Source organism: Amblyraja radiata, chromosome 21, assembly GCF_010909765.2.
Source record: "Amblyraja radiata isolate CabotCenter1 chromosome 21, sAmbRad1.1.pri, whole genome shotgun sequence".
NCBI lineage: Eukaryota > Metazoa > Chordata > Chondrichthyes > Rajiformes > Rajidae > Amblyraja > Amblyraja radiata.
In genome coordinates this window covers 7,311,474-7,326,978 of record NC_045976.1, presented here as the reverse complement: position 1 = coordinate 7,326,978, position 15,505 = coordinate 7,311,474, and the positions used below count along the sequence as shown (strand labels likewise).

Below are 15,505 nucleotides of genomic sequence, written 5' to 3'. Positions count from 1 at the left end.
TGGTTGGCGTGGGCAAGTTGGGCCGAAGGGCCAGTTTCCGCACTCTATCACTGGCATCAGCCAATCATCCCTGTCCAGCCTGCAATTGGTCCAAAACGCCGCAGCGAGACTTCTGACGGGCACCCGTAAAAGAGACCACATCACCCGGATTCTGGGCTCTGTCCACTGGCTCCCAGTATGGTACAGAGTCAACTTCAAGCTCCTCTTATTCGTATACAAAGCCCTTAACAGGCTTGCCCCCCGCCCCCCCCCCCCCCCCCCCCCACCCCCCCCCACTATATCAAAAATGTTCTAACCCACCATTATACCTCCAGGTGCCTCAGGTCGGCCGACTTGGGGCTACTGATTATCCCACGGTCCAGGTATAAGCTCAGGGGCGACCGTGCTTTTGCGGTTGCGGCACCTACACTGTGGAACAGCATCCCTCTCCTCATCAGAACTGCCCCCTCCATCGACTCCTTTAAGTCACGACTCAAAGCTTATTTCTACTCCCTAGCGTTTTTGAGCCCCTCTGAGGGGGCGCTGTAAACAGTTTATGTATGTATTGTTAGGTCTGTGTACCACTGTATGTAGCACATTAGTATCTGCACTGATGTACCGCACTTTGGTCAACGGGAGTTGTTTTTAAATGTGCTATAGAAATAATATTATTATTATTATTATTATTACCACTCTATGACTCTATGAGTAATGCGCTAGTGAGTTTTACCTCAACTTCCCAGAGGGCCTTGGAGCTGGTGGCTGAGGTGGCTGACTGGCGTAGAGTGGTCCTCAAGAAGATGTGCTGCTTCTTCTTGTACTCATCACAAGTGAGGAACTTCTCCTGCTCGGCGTGGAACAGCCTCACCACGTCACCCTGCACAACGGCAAGCAACAAAACCCTTCAGGTTACACCGCGGAGGCTGCGGGTGGCCTGGGAGGAGAGGGGAGTATAGAGGAGAGGGGAGGGGAGGGGAGGGAATGGCAGGAGAGGGGGTGGGAGGAGAGGAGAGGAGATGGGAGGAGAGAGGAGGAGAGGAGAGGGGAGAGGAGAGATGAGGGGATGGGAGGAGAGGGGAGGAGAGGAGAGGGGAGAGGAGAGGAGGGGAGAGGAGAGATGAGGGGATGGGAGGAGAGGAGAGGAGAGGAGGGGAAAGGAGAGAAGCGGGGATGGGAGGAGAGAGGAGGAGAGGAGAGGAGAGGAGTGGAGAGAAGGGGAGAGTGGATGCGAGGAGAGGGAATAGGAGGAGAGGCGGGGAGGGGAGATAGGAGGAGAGGGGAGGGGGAGGGGAGAGGATGGAAGGAGAGGAGGGGGATGGGAGGAGAGGAGAGTGGTGGAGAGAGGATGGGAGGATATGGGGAGAGAGGGGGGCGTAGGGAATGGCAGGAGGATGGGTGGGGATGGGAGGAGAGGAGAGGAGGAGAGAGGGGAGGACATCACTGACCCCTTTAAGAACATCGTCACGGTAATCACTGTACTTCATGAAGAGTGCGACCTTCCAGTTGGTGTTGCAGTTCACAGCGTTCACCTGGAATTGAGAAATGCCCGTGAATTTCCTCACCGCAAGCCCGAAACACAGAACGCACAACGTGAAACGGCCAGCCGCTGCTCGTCCCCCAACGACGGCAACATGTAGGGGGAGCCCAGCGAGCTACCGCTGCTCATCCCCTGAAGACCAGAGACCGGGAGGATGGAGTCGGCGAGGAACGAGGCTGGTGGGAGGGGAGAGGGAACCGGGGTCTAGGGTCTGGCCTACCCCACCCTCGAGGTCAGCTGCGGGAACAAAGGTGGATCCCCGACGGCACGGTGGCGCAGCGGGAGAGCCGTTGCCTCACAGCGCCGAAGACCCGGGTTCGATCCCGACTACGGGCGCTGTCTGTACGGAGTTTGCACGTTCTCCCCGTGACCTGCGTGGGTTTTCTCCGGGTGCTCCGGTTTCCCCCCACACTCCAAAGACGTGCAGGTTTGTAGGTAAATTAGCTTCGGTAAAAATGATAAAATTGTCCCTCGTGTGTAGGATAGTGCCAGTGTACAGGCTGATCACTGGTCGGCGCGGACACGGTGGGCCGAGGGGCCCGATTCCGTGCTGCATCTCTAAAGTCCAATGTGTCTCCCTGTAACTAATCCACCTCTAATCCAGGATTGATGTCGTTCTGGTAACCAGGGTGGGGCAAGAAACGTCTCACCCAATCCTTCTCTGCGGAGATGCTGCCTGTCCCACTGAGTTACTCCGGCTTTTTGTGTCTAAAGTCTTACTCTAGATCAGTGATTCCCAACCTGGGGCCATATGGCAAAGGGGCCATGGCAAATTTCAGTGGGGCCACAGAAAAAGTTTGGGATTTAGGGGGCCACAGGTTCAATGAAGGGGGCCACAGAGCTACCTCCTAAAGTTGCCTCCTAAATTTCAGTTCTAATAAATTTAAATCTATGTAGTTGAAATATATTTTTAATGTATGATTATAAATGGTTGTTTTATTGAACCCACAAAATATTTTTGATGTTTGTGGAATAGAATAAAAGAGAATATATGTGCAATTAATAGACACTGATATTTTTATGGAAGGTATTATAATATTGAAGTACTTTTTTTCTGCTAATAATGTCAGGGGGGGCCACAGAAAAATTAAAAGATCCCAAGGGGGCCATGAGCTAAAAAAAGGTTGGGAACCACTGGCCTAGATCAGCACAATGGTAGACTAGTACAAAGTGCAATGATAGACTTACCTCCTTGCAGCCGGGGTTGTCCAGCAGCTCGTGGCAGCTGGCGTGTAGAGGTTGCCCGGCATTCACCGGGTTCAGCACCACCTTGTCTCCCACAACCACCTGGGCACAGAGAAACAGCCACTGTTAGCAACCCGTACACAACGCCTCTGGCCAACCCACCACAACCTTTAGAGGGCACTCTTTTAGAAAGGAGGTGAGGAGGAACTTCTTAAAGACTATACGAGTTCATTCAAAGAGTTCTCCCGAGTTTCCCCTGATTCGAACTCGGAGAATTACGGTAATGGCCGCTCGTAGGTACTCGGGGCTCTCGTGGACATTTTTCAACGTGTTGAAAAAATCTTCACGAGTCTTCACGAGCTTACCGCGTTTCCCGAGTACCTGCCGTTAGCGTTACGAGCCGCTAAGAGACATCCCGAGCTCCGACGTACCCGCTACGTACATTCTACGTGCTTACCACGAGTTTGATTTTTTTTTAAACTCTGGAGAGCTCTTGAATTACCTCGTACAGTGGGAGAGCCCCTTTAGTCAGAGGGTAGTTAATCTGTGGAACTCATTGCCACAGAGGGCTGTGGAGGCCAAGTCACTGGGTATTGCAAAAGCAGAGAGTGATAGGTTTTGTAGGAAGGAACTGCAGATGCTGGTTTACACCGAAGATAGACACAAAACTCTGGAGTAACTCAGTGGGACAGGCAGCATGAGAATGTGGGATAACATGGAAGAAGTGTGAATGGGTGATCAATGGGAGAGGGGGAGGGGTGGGGTCAGGATGAGCGCGAGGGGGTGGGGATGCAAGGGGGTACTGGGCAAAGATCCTATAGCAAGCAAGATAGACTACTCCTTCTAAATGCAATGGGCTGACGTGTAGTACGCAACGGAGCGGAACGTGGGCCTTTTTTTCATCCATTTGGGTAACCCGACCCGACTCGCAGTGTAATCAACGTTGCGGGGGAAACAGTTTGTGTTAATAAATTATAATTCTGAAAATGAGGAGAAGATTTTTCCCAAAGAACTTTGATTTTTACGAGGATGTTTCCGTAACCGGCTTCCGTCTCCGCACTAGTATCTTTGCTCCGCTATGGGATCTTTGGTGCGGAGACGGAAGCCGGTTACGGAAATGGGGCCGAAAATGACCCATGAATCTGCCCATGAACGTCTTTTTCGTCGAGTGATCTATCTTGCTTGCTATAGGATCTTTGGTACTGGGTGTGTTAGAGGAATGAGTGAGGGGATGAGTGAGGGAGGAGAGGGGGAGGGCAGACGAGGTAGAGAGAGAGAGAGAGAGAGGAGATATTTGGAGAGGGAGTGGGAGGGGAGAGTGGTGAAGGGAGAGAGAGAGAGAGGGAGGGAGAGGGAGAAAGAGAAGTAGAGGGAGAGAGTGGGAGAGGGGGAGAGAGGGGTAGAGAGTGAAAGGGAGGGAGGAAGGGTGGGAGGGAGGGAGGGAGGGAGGGAGAGGGGGACAGAGAGAGAGAAAAAGAGAGAGGTAAGAGAGAGAGAGGGAACGGGGGATAGAGGGAGAAAGAGTGGGAGAGGGGGAGAGTGGGGCAGAGAGTGAAAGGGAGGGAGGAAGGGTGGGAGGGAGGGAGGGAGGGAGGGAGAGGGGGACAGAGAGAGAGAAAAAGAGAGAGGTAAGAGAGAGAGAGGGAACGGGGGATAGAGGGAGAAAGAGTGGGGGAGGGGGAGGGGAAGGATGAGAGGAAGGGGGAGGGGGAGGGGGAGGGGGAGGGGGAGGGGAAGGATGAGAGGAAGGGGGAGGGGAGGGGAGGGGAGGGGGAGGGGAGGGGGAGGGGGAGGGGAGATGGAGGAGGCGGGGAGGGGAGCTGCGTGACCTGTGACCTGCGTGGGTTTTCTCAGAGATACCACACTCCAAAGACGTACACATTTGCAGGTTAATTGGTTTGATGTAAATGTAAAATTGTCCCTAGTGTGTGCAGGGTCGTGTCAGTGTGCGGGGATCGCTGGTTGGGGCAGACTCGGTGGGCCGAAGGGCCTGTTTCCGCGCTGTGTCTCTAAACTAAACCAGACTAAAGACTGACACACAAAGCTGGAGTAACTCAGCGGGACAGGCAGCATCTCTGGAGAGAGGGAATGGGTGACATTTCGGGTCGAGACCCTTGTTCAGACTGGTTCCGGATAAGGTAAAATGAGAGATATAGAGATAAAGAACAATGAATGAAAGATATGCAAAAAAGTGACAATGATATAGGAAACACGCCATTCTTGGCTGTTTGTTGGGTGAAAACAAGTAAAAGGAGAAGCTGGTGCGACTTGGGTGGGGGAGGGATGGAGAGAGAGGGATATTTAAACTAAGCCCTGAACAGTCTCTGTGTTCAAGAAGGAACTGCAGATGCTGGAAGATCGAAGGTGGACAAAAATGCTGGAGAAACTCAGCGGGTGCAGCAGCATCTATGGAGCGAAGGAAATAGGCGACGTTTCGGGCCGAAACCCTTCTTCAGACTGAACTGTCCCTGTTCCTCCAGCAGTTTCTGGCAGGTTTTTCTGCAGCTCCTCTTCTTGTGTTCCCATTGCCACAGCCCAGTGGCTGAAGCCAAAATACGCCCCGACAACTCTGTACAAAGGAGAGGCCTGGACACCACAAGAAAACTGGAATTTCTAGTCTTTCAAAGACCAATCTGTGGTGGCACATTGCAGCAATTAATCTCTTGAATTCTGGCTCTGCCTTTTCCCTTGCAATTGATATAACATCCAACAGCCTTGCCATTAGCAACACATAACAGGGACAAAAACGCTCTCTCCCCTCCGCTAACTACATACCATGAGTTTAGAAGTCATTGAAACATACAGTAGTGAAAGGCCTGGATAGAGTGGATGTGGAGAGGATGTTTCCACTAGTGGGAGAGTCTAGGACCAAAGGTCACAGCCTCAGAATTAAAGGACGCTCTTTTTGGAATGAGATGAGGAGGAATTTCTTCAGTCAGAGGGTGGTGAATCTTTGGAATTCTTTGCCACAGAAGGCTGTGGAGGCCAAGTCAGCAGATATATTTAAGGCAGAGATAGATAGATTCTTGATTAGTACGGGTGTCAGGGGTTATGGGGAGAAGGCAGGAGAATGGGGTTAGGATGGAGAGATATATCAGCCAAGGTTGAATGGCGGAGTAGACTCGATGGGCCGAATGGCCTAATTCTACTCCTATCACATGATCATTCTACATTTCCTTGGTCATTGTCCCCTTTGATCTGTGTTTTCACACCTTACCCTTCTCTATCCTGTCTCCCTCTCCCCTGACTCTCAGTCAGAGGAAGGGTCTCGACCTGAAACGTCACCCATTCCTTCTCTCTAGAGATGCTGCCTGTCCCGCTGAGTAACTCCAGCATTTTGTGTCTATCTTCGGTGTAAACCGGCGTCTGCAGTTCCTTCCTACACAAACTGATGCTGAGGGCCAGAATGACACATTTAGACACTCCCTATCAGAGTCTCCCTCCCTATGCCCTACCTATCCCCATCCCTCCCCCTTCTCTGTCACCAAAAAACGTTTTATATTTACTTGTTCTGACAAGAAATGTCGGACTATCTTTCATCGGATTTTACTGTATTTATCTTGCACCAAACATTATTCCCTTATCATGTATCTGTACACTGTGGATGGCTCGATTGTAATCATGTATTGTCTTTCCGCTGACCGGTTAGCACGCAACAAAAGCTTTTCGCTGTACCTCGGTACACGTGACAATAAACACAAAAACTGAACTGAAAGTTAACTCCGAATGGGCCATTCTGAGCTTGGGCCTTCCTTGGTCATCTGTTGCCGACATTGATTTGTTCTGGCCATTTCCTACCTCCATCCATTTCCCTCCCCTTTACTTTCAGTCTGAAGAAGGATTCTACCCGAAACATCAGCCATCCTTTTTCTCCAGAGATGCTGCCTGGCCCGCTGAGTAACTCCAGCACTTTGTGTCTATCTTCTGTTCCTCTTTATACAGATGCTGTATAATGCTCCCATCTACGTTCAATAAGTATCTCTTGTCCTGTCGTACTGTTATTGTGTGGAATACAACACTGCATTTAAGATTACTATCTTATTGCAGGAACTATCGCAACGTTTAAGAAACATTTGGATAGGTACATGGATAGGACAGGTTTAGAGGGATGAGGGCCAAACGCAGGCAGGTGGGACTAGTGTAGATGGGACATGTTGGGCAAGTTGGGCCGAACAGGCTGTTTCCTTGCTGTATCACTCTATGACTCTAGGACTAATTCCCGGGATGGCGGGACGGTCTAATGTTGAGAGAATGGAGCAGCTGGGCTTGTATACTCTGGAGTTTAGAAGGATGAGAGGAAATCTCATTGAAACATATAAGATTATTAAGGGTTTGGACACGCTAGAGGCATGAAACATGTTCCCCATGTTGGGGGAGTCTAGAACCAGGGGCCACAGTTTAAGAATAAGGAGTAAGCCATTTAGAACTGAGATGAGGAAAAACTTTTTCTCACAGAGAGTGGTGAGTCTGTGGAATTCTCTGCCTCAGAGGGCGGTGGAGGCGGGTTCTCTGGATGCTTTCAAGAGAGAGCTCTTAAAAATAGTGGAGTCAGGGGATATGGGGAGAAGGCAGGAACGGGGTACTGATTAGGGATGATCAGCCATGATCACATTGAATGGCGGTGCTGGCTCGAAGGGCCGAATGGCCTACTCCTGCACCTATTGTCTATTGACTGTTACCACCAAAAGCCTTGACATCAATGAGAACTCTGCTTAAGTTGGCATTTAACAACTGCATCAGGTAATCTCTAAAGGGATTTTCAACACACCATGAATATGAATCTGGGGCGGCACGGTGGCGCAGCGGTAGAGTTGCTGCCTTACAGCGCCAGAGACCCGGGTTCGATCCTGACTACGGGTGCTGTCTGTACAGAGTTGGTACGTTCTCCCCGTGACCTGCGTGGGTTTTCTCCGGTTTCCTCCCACACTCGAAAGACGTGCGGGTTTGTTGGTTAATTGGCTTCAGTAAAATTGTAAATTGACTCCAATGTCTAGGATAGCGCTGGTGTACAGGTGATCGCTGGTCAATATGGATTCGGTGGGTCAAAGGGCCTGTTTCCGTGCTGTAACTCTAAAGTCTAAAGTAAAGTCTAAAGTGCCTCACGGCCCATTACACAGTGGTTACGTGTGGATTACACACTCCATATAAGGTTACCACCAAGGTATTGACATCAATGTAAACCCTGTTACGTTCACATTTAACAACTGCATCTGGTCTCTGCCAGAGGGATTTTCAACACACCACGTCCTTGTACGTGAATCAGTGGAGTTGCATGAGGCCGTTAGGAGCTGCGGGAAAGATGGTAAATTGTCCCTAGTGTGTAGCATCGTGTTAGTGTGTGTGGTGATCGCTGGTCGGCGCGGACACGGTGGGTTGAAGACCCAGTTTCCACTCTGTATCTCTAAAATCCAAAGTCTGTAAATACAGACACGTGCCTGAGAGGAGTGGTTAGAAGCGTGCATTAGTTACGGTTTTTAGTTTTAGTTTAGAGATACAACGACCCTTCAGCCCACCGAGTTCACACCCACCAGCCATCCCCGCACACACTAGGGACACTGTTACATTTACACCAAGCCAATTAACCTACAAACTTGCACGTCTTTGGAGTGTGGGAGGAAACCGAAGATCTTGGAGAAAACCCACGCAGGTCACGGGGAGAACGTACAAACTCCGTACAGACAGCACCCGTAGTTGGGATCGAACCAGGATCTCTGGCGCTGTAAGGCAGCAACTCTACCGCTGTGCCACCGTGTCATCACTGCACCATGCTAGTGTATGGGGGTCGCTGGTCGCTGCGGACTAGGTGGGCCGAAGAGCCTGCTTCCGCGCTGTATCTCTAAACTAAACTAAGATTTGATCTAGATGATTCATTCAAAGAAAACAGAGATGGGATAAATGCTGAGAACCCTAACTTGTCAGAGACTCACAAGGAGACGTTTCTTCAGTCGTGGCTACGTTTGACCCACTGGATCCAACAGCAGACAATTATCTAGGAGGTCGTGAGTTCAACTCCCACTATCTCAGCCTGAATTAATTTTAGTATTAGTCTGAAGAAGGGTCCCATCTTGAAACATAGAAACATAGAAACATAGAAATTAGGTGCAGGAGTAGGCCATTCGGCCCTTCGAGCCTGCACCGCCATTCAATATGATCATGGCTGATCATCCAACTCAGTATCCCGTACCTGCCTTCTCTCCATACCCTCTGATCCCCTTAGCCACAAGGGCCACATCTAACTCCCTCTTAAATATAGCCAATGAACTGGCCTCGACTACCCTCTGTGGCAGGGAGTTCCAGAGATTCACCACTCTCTGTGTGAAAAAAGTTCTTCTCATCTCGGTTTTAAAGGATTTCCCCCTCATCCTTAAGCTGTGACCCCTTGTCCTGGACTTCCCCAACATCGGGAGCAATCTTCCTGCATCTAGCCTGTCCAACCCCTTAAGAATTTTGTAAGTTTCTATAAGATCCCCTCTCAATCTCCTAAATTCTAGAGAGTATAAACCAAGTCTATCCAGTCTTTCTTCATAAGACAGTCCTGACATCCCAGGAATCAGTCTGGTGAACCTTCTCTGCACTCCCTCTATGGCAATAATGTCCTTCCTCAGATTTGGAGACCAAAACTGTACGCAATACTCCAGGTGTGGTCTCACCAAGACCCTGTACAACTGCAGTAGAACCTCCCTGCTCCTATACTCAAATCCTTTTGCTATGAAAGCTAACATACCATTCGCTTTCTTCACTGCCTGCTTCACCTGCATGCCCACTTTCAATGACTGGTGTACCATGACACCCAGGTCTCGCTGCATCTCCCCTTTTCCTAGTCGGCCACCATTTAGATAATAGTCTGCTTTCCTGTTTTTGCCACCAAAATGGATAACCTCACATTTATCCACATTATACTGCATCTGCCAAACATTTGCCCACTCACCCAGCCTATCCAAGTCACCTTGCAGTCTCCTAGCATCCTCCTCACAGCTAACACTGCCCCCCAGCTTAGTGTCATCCGCAAACTTGGAGATATTGCCTTCAATTCCCTCATCCAGATCATTAATATATATTGTAAATAGCTGGGGTCCCAGCACTGAGCCTTGCGGTACCCCACTAGTCACTGCCTGCCATTGTGAAAAGGACCCGTTTACTCCTACTCTTTGCTTCCTGTTTGCCAGCCAGTTCTCTATCCACATCAATACTGAACCCCCAATGCCGTGTGCTCTACGTTTGTAAACTAATCTCTTATGTGGGACCTTGTCGAAAGTCTTCTGGAAGTCCAGATACACCACATCCACTGGTTCTCCCCTATCCACGCTACTAGTTACATCCTCGAAAAATTCTATAAGATTCGTCAGACATGATTTACCTTTTGTAAATCCATGCTGACTTTGTCCAATGATTTCACCACTTTCCAAATGTGCTGCTATCCCATCTTTAATAACTGACTCTAGCAGTTTCCCCACTACCGATGTTAGACTAACTGGTCTGTAATTCCCCGTTTTCTCTCTCCCTCCCTTCTTAAAAAGTGGGGTTACGTTTGCTACCCGCTAATCCTCAGGAACTACTCCAGAATCTAAAGAGTTTTGAAAGATTATTACTAATGCATCCACTATTTCTGGAGCTACTTCCTTAAGTACTCTGGGATGCAGCCTATCTGGCCCTGGGGATTTATCGGCCTTTAATCCATTTAATTTACCCAACACCACTTCCCGGCTAACCTGGATTTCACTCAATTCCTCCAATTCCTTTGACCCGCGGTCCCCTGCTATTTCCGGCAGATTATTTATGTCTTCCTTAGTGAAGACGGAACCAAAGTAGTTATTCAATTGGTCCACCATATCCTTGTTCCCCATGATCAACTCACCTGTTTCTGACTGCAAGGGACCTACATTTGTTTTAACTCATCTCTTTCTTTTCACATATCTATAAAAACTTTTGCAGTCAGTTTTTATGTTCCCTGCCAGTTTTCTTTCATAATCTATTTTTCCTTTCCTAATTAAGCCCTTTGTCCTCCTCTGTTGGTCTCTGAATTTCTCCCAGTCCTCCGGTATGCTGCTTTTTCTGGCTAATTTGTACGCATCATCCTTCGCTTTGATACTATCCCTGATTTCCCTTGTTATCCACGGATGCACTACCTTCCCTGATTTATTCTTTTGCCAAACTGGGATGAACAATTTTTGTAGTTCATCCATGCAGTCTTTAAATGTCTTCCATTGCATATCCACCGTCAACCCTTTTAGAATTAATTGCCAGTCAATCTTGGCCAATTCACGTCTCATACCCTCAAAGTTACCTTTCTTTAAGTTCAGAACCATTGTTTCTGAATTAACAATGTCACTCTCCATCCTAATGAAGAACTCAACCATATTATGGTCACTCTTGCCCAAGGGGGCACGTACAACAAGACTGCTAACTAACCCTTCCTCATTACTCAATACCCAGTCTAAAATAGCCTGCTCTCTCGTTGGTTCCTCTACATGTTGATTTAGATAACTATCCCGCATACATTCCAAAAAATCCTCTTCCTCAGCACCCCTGCCAATTTGATTCACCCAATCTATATGTAGATTGAAGTCACCCATTATAACGGTTTTGCCTTTGTCGCACGCATTTCTAATTTCCTGTTTGATACCATCTCCAACTTCACTACTACTGTTAGGTGGCCTGTACACAACACCCACCAGCGTTTTCTGCCCCTTAGTGTTTCGCAGCTCTACCCATACCGATTCCACATCCTGCAAACTAATGTCCTTCCTTTCCATTGCGTTAATCTCCTCCCTAATCAGCAACGCTACCCCACCTCCTTTTCCTTTCTCTCTATCCCTCCTGAATATTGAATATCCCTGAAATGTCACCTATTCCTTGGAGTGCAGGAGGATGAGGGGTAATCTTATAGAGGTGTACAAAATCATGAGAGAAATAGATCAGGTTGACGTGGCAGAAATCTAGATAGGAAGGAAACTCCCGATTCAGCCTTGCCATTGCTCCGTGGTGCAAGGAGTCAGACAAATCGTGCACAAGCCTACTTGTGCAACGGTTCAACATTGATGCAGTGGCCTGATAAACAGCTGAGTGAACTTCCCCCGGCAGCTGCTCAGAGCAACACCATGACAAGGGCCGGAAGTCCGTGGGCAGCTGCTATCATGATTCAGCTCGCAAAACCAGCCCAATGTAGGCGTGAAAGCAAACAAAGGGGCATGGTGGCGCAGCGTTAGAGTTGCTGCCTTACAGCGCCAGAGATCCCGATTCGATCCTGACTGCGGGTGCTGTCTGTATGGAGTTTGTACGTTCTCTCTGTGACCTAGTAGGTTATCTCCGGAGATGTGCAGGCTTGTAGGCAAATTGGCTTGGTATAATTGTCAATTGTCCATAGTATGTGTAGAATAGTGTTAGTGATCTCTAAACTAAACTAAACACTGCCAAGAATTTCATGTCACCGGATATTAGGGGGCGGCACGGTGGCGCAGCGGTAGAGTTGCTGCCTTACAGCGCCAGAGACCAGTGATCGATCCTGACTTCGGGTGCTGTCTGTACGGAGTCTGCTGGCTTGGACAGGGAGTTACATACGTCTTAGGTGAAGAAATATAGAAACATAGAAACATCGAAAATAGGTGCAGGAGTAGGCCATTCGGTCCTTTGAGCCAGCACCACCATTCAATATCCAGAATCAGTACCCCGTTCCTGCCTTCTCCCCATATCCCTTGATTCCGTTAGCCCTAAGAGCTATATATACAACTTTCTCTTGAAAACATGCAGTGAATTGGCCTCCACTGCTTTCTGTGGCAGAGAATTCCACAGATTCACAACTCTCTGGGTGAAGAAAGTTTTTCCTCATCTCAGTATGTGATGCCACAGGGCACAGAAACTCCGTACAGACAGCACCCTGTGACCATGTGGGCTTTCTCTGGGCCCTCCCACACTCCAAAGACGTACAGGTTTGTAGGTTAATTGGCTTTGGTAAATTTGTAAATTGTCCCTAGTGTGCAGGAGAGTGCTAGTTTAGTTCAGTTTGGAGATACAACGTGGAAACAGGCCCTTCGGCCCACCGAGTCTGTGCGGACCAGCGATCTCTGCGCATCAACCCTATCCTACACCCACTAGGGACAATTTACACTTATCCAAAGCCAATTAACCTACAAACCTGCACGTCTTCGGAGTGTGGGAGGAAACCGAAGATCTTGGAGAAAACCCACGCAGGTCACGGGGAGAACGTACAAACTCCGTACAGACAGCACCCGTAGACAGGATTGAACCAGGATCTCTGGCGCTGTAAGGCAGCAACTCTACCGCTATGCCACCGTGTCATCACTGCACCATGCTAGTGTAGGGGAACGCTGGTCGCTGCGGACTAGGTGGGCCGAAGAGCCTGCTTCCGCGCTGTATCTCTAAACTAAACTAAGATTTGATCTAGGTGACTTATTCAAAGAAAACAGAGATGGGAAAAGTGTTGAGAACCATAACTTGTCAGAGACTCACAAGGAGACGTTGCTTCAGTCGTGGCTACGTTTGGCCCACTGGATCCAACAGCAGACAATTATCTAGGAGGTCGTGAGTTCAACTCCCACTATCTCAGCCCAAATTAGTTTTGGTATTAGTCTGAAGAAGGGTCCCAACTTGAAACGTCACCTGTTCCTTGGAGCGCAGGAGGATGAGGGGGTTGAGGTGTACAAAATCATGAGAAGAATAGATCGGGTAGACGAACAAGGTCTCTTGCCCAGAGTAGGGGAATCGAGAACCAGTAGACATGGATTTAACATGAGAGGGGGGGAAAGGTTTAATAGGAATCTGAGGGGTAACCTTTTCACACAACTGGTGGTGGGTGTATGAAACTGTTGGAGGAGGTGGTTGAGGCAGGGTCTATCGCAACGTTTAACAAACATTTAGACATGGATAGGACCGGTTTAGAGGGATATGGACCAAACGCTGGCAGGTGTGACTAGTGTGGATGGGGCATGTCGGTCGGTGTGGGCAAGTTGGGCCTGTTTCCACACTGTAAGACACTATGACACCTTGCCTCCAGAGATGCTGCCTGACCCGCTGAGTTACTCCAGCACTTTGTGTCCTACTATCGCAAGCTGTGACACTGAGCCATGAGCAAGTAGTGAGCCTTCACCAGAGGGAGGAGCCAGCAATGGATGCTGGAGGTTCGGCAAAAGTGGCTCATTAATAGAGTCATACAGCATGGACACAGGCCCTTTGGCCCATCGAGTCCTCGACACCCATTATTCTGCAACTATCACCAACTTTTGTCTGTACACAGACAGATCCAGTCGCCCGTTTTAACACATAGAAGAAAAGATCTGCTCAATATATTTTCGTTTGGAAAGGGCGTTGTAGCAGAGTGATACACAGTACAGAAACAGGCCCTTCGGCCCAACTAGCCCACACCGGCCAACAATGTCCCAGCTACCCCAGTCCCACTTGCCTACGCTTGTTCCATAACCCTCCAAACCCATCCTATCCATGTACCTGTCCAACTGTTTCTTAAACGATGGGATAGTCCCTGCCTCAACTACCTCCTTTGGCAGCTTGTTCCATACATTTGTGTGAAAATGTTACCTCTCAGATTGCTATTACATCTTTTCCCCTTCACCTCGAACCTATGTCCTCTAGTCTTCGATTCCCCTACTCTGGGTAAAAGACTCTGTGCATCTACCCGATCTATTCCTCTCATGGTTTTATACACCTCTATAAGATCTCCCCTCTTCTTCCTACACTCCATGGAATAGAGACCCAGCCTACTCAACCTCTCCCTATAGCTCACACCCTCTAGTCCTGGCAACATGGAAACAGGCCCTTCGGCCCAACTCGCTCATGTTGAACAAGATGCCCCATCTAACCTAATCTCATTTGTCCACAAGCTTGAATGTGTCCACTGTCTCAGCGTACCACTGTTACACCACGGTACAGGTGACAAATGAAGTACCGTACCAAGTACTATACGCACCACATTTCACCAATATCCTACTGAATATTTCTCATCCATGCACCTTCACAAATGTCTTATAAATGTTTTTTACAGTACCTGCCCGAATTCCATGCACACACTGTGAGGAAAAGTTGCCCCTAAGATTCATATTAAATCTTTCCCCCCTCACCTCCAACCTATGCCATCTGGGTCCAGATTCTGCCGTCCCGGGAAAAAGGCTCTGCTAGGTGTGGTGGCAGGCGGTAGATAGTAGATAAAACATTTGCCACATGGCTAGGACAGGTTTGGAGGGATATGGACCAAGCACAGGCAGGTGGGACTAGTGCAGCTGGGACATGTTGGTCAGTGTGGGCATGTTGGGCCGAAGGGCCTGTTTCCACTCTGTATCACTCTATGACTGTTTGGTGAACTTTTGCAACCATGTCGGTGCCAGAAACGTGGCCACACTTGTGTACTGCCCAAGTTAGGTCTGCGACATGATTTTAACAAAGCAAAGCATTTCTCTGTACCTCAGTACGTGACAATAAAGTAGTATTGACTCAGCTCCCAGGTCCTGAGTCACAGGGTCATAAGGTCATAAGTGATAGGAGCAGAATTAGGCCATTCGGCCCATCAAGTCTACTCCATCCAAGACTTACCATCCAGGTTCTGCGGACTTACCATCGGAGCAGATCCCTTGCCTGGGATCGCTCCCACCGTGGCCTGCAGACTTACCATCAAGGGCTCACAGTCTCGGGAGAGGCTAGTCGGGAGCTCCAACGCCGCAGAAGGTTCGTCCAGCCCCGACGCGAGGTTTGATCGCCCGGCGCGGGGCAGCTAACATCCCCCCGATGCCAGAGCGGATCGCCTCGACGCAGAGGGTCCGAACGCCGCCGACTACGGGA

General features: G+C 49.2%; 1 protein-coding gene across 1 annotated transcript in view; it reads right to left on the bottom strand.

The window, feature by feature from the left end:
• itpr2 (inositol 1,4,5-trisphosphate receptor type 2) overlaps nucleotides 1-15,505 on the bottom strand; it is a 230,001-nt gene that overhangs the window by 145,184 nt on the left and 69,312 nt on the right. The window contains exons 6-8 of the mRNA XM_033039327.1: nucleotides 2,705-2,803; nucleotides 1,425-1,508; nucleotides 710-856 (exon numbers count right to left, since the gene is read on the bottom strand). Coding sequence (XP_032895218.1) covers nucleotides 710-856; nucleotides 1,425-1,508; nucleotides 2,705-2,803 — 330 coding nt within the window. The remainder of the gene's footprint in view (nucleotides 1-709; nucleotides 857-1,424; nucleotides 1,509-2,704; nucleotides 2,804-15,505) is intronic.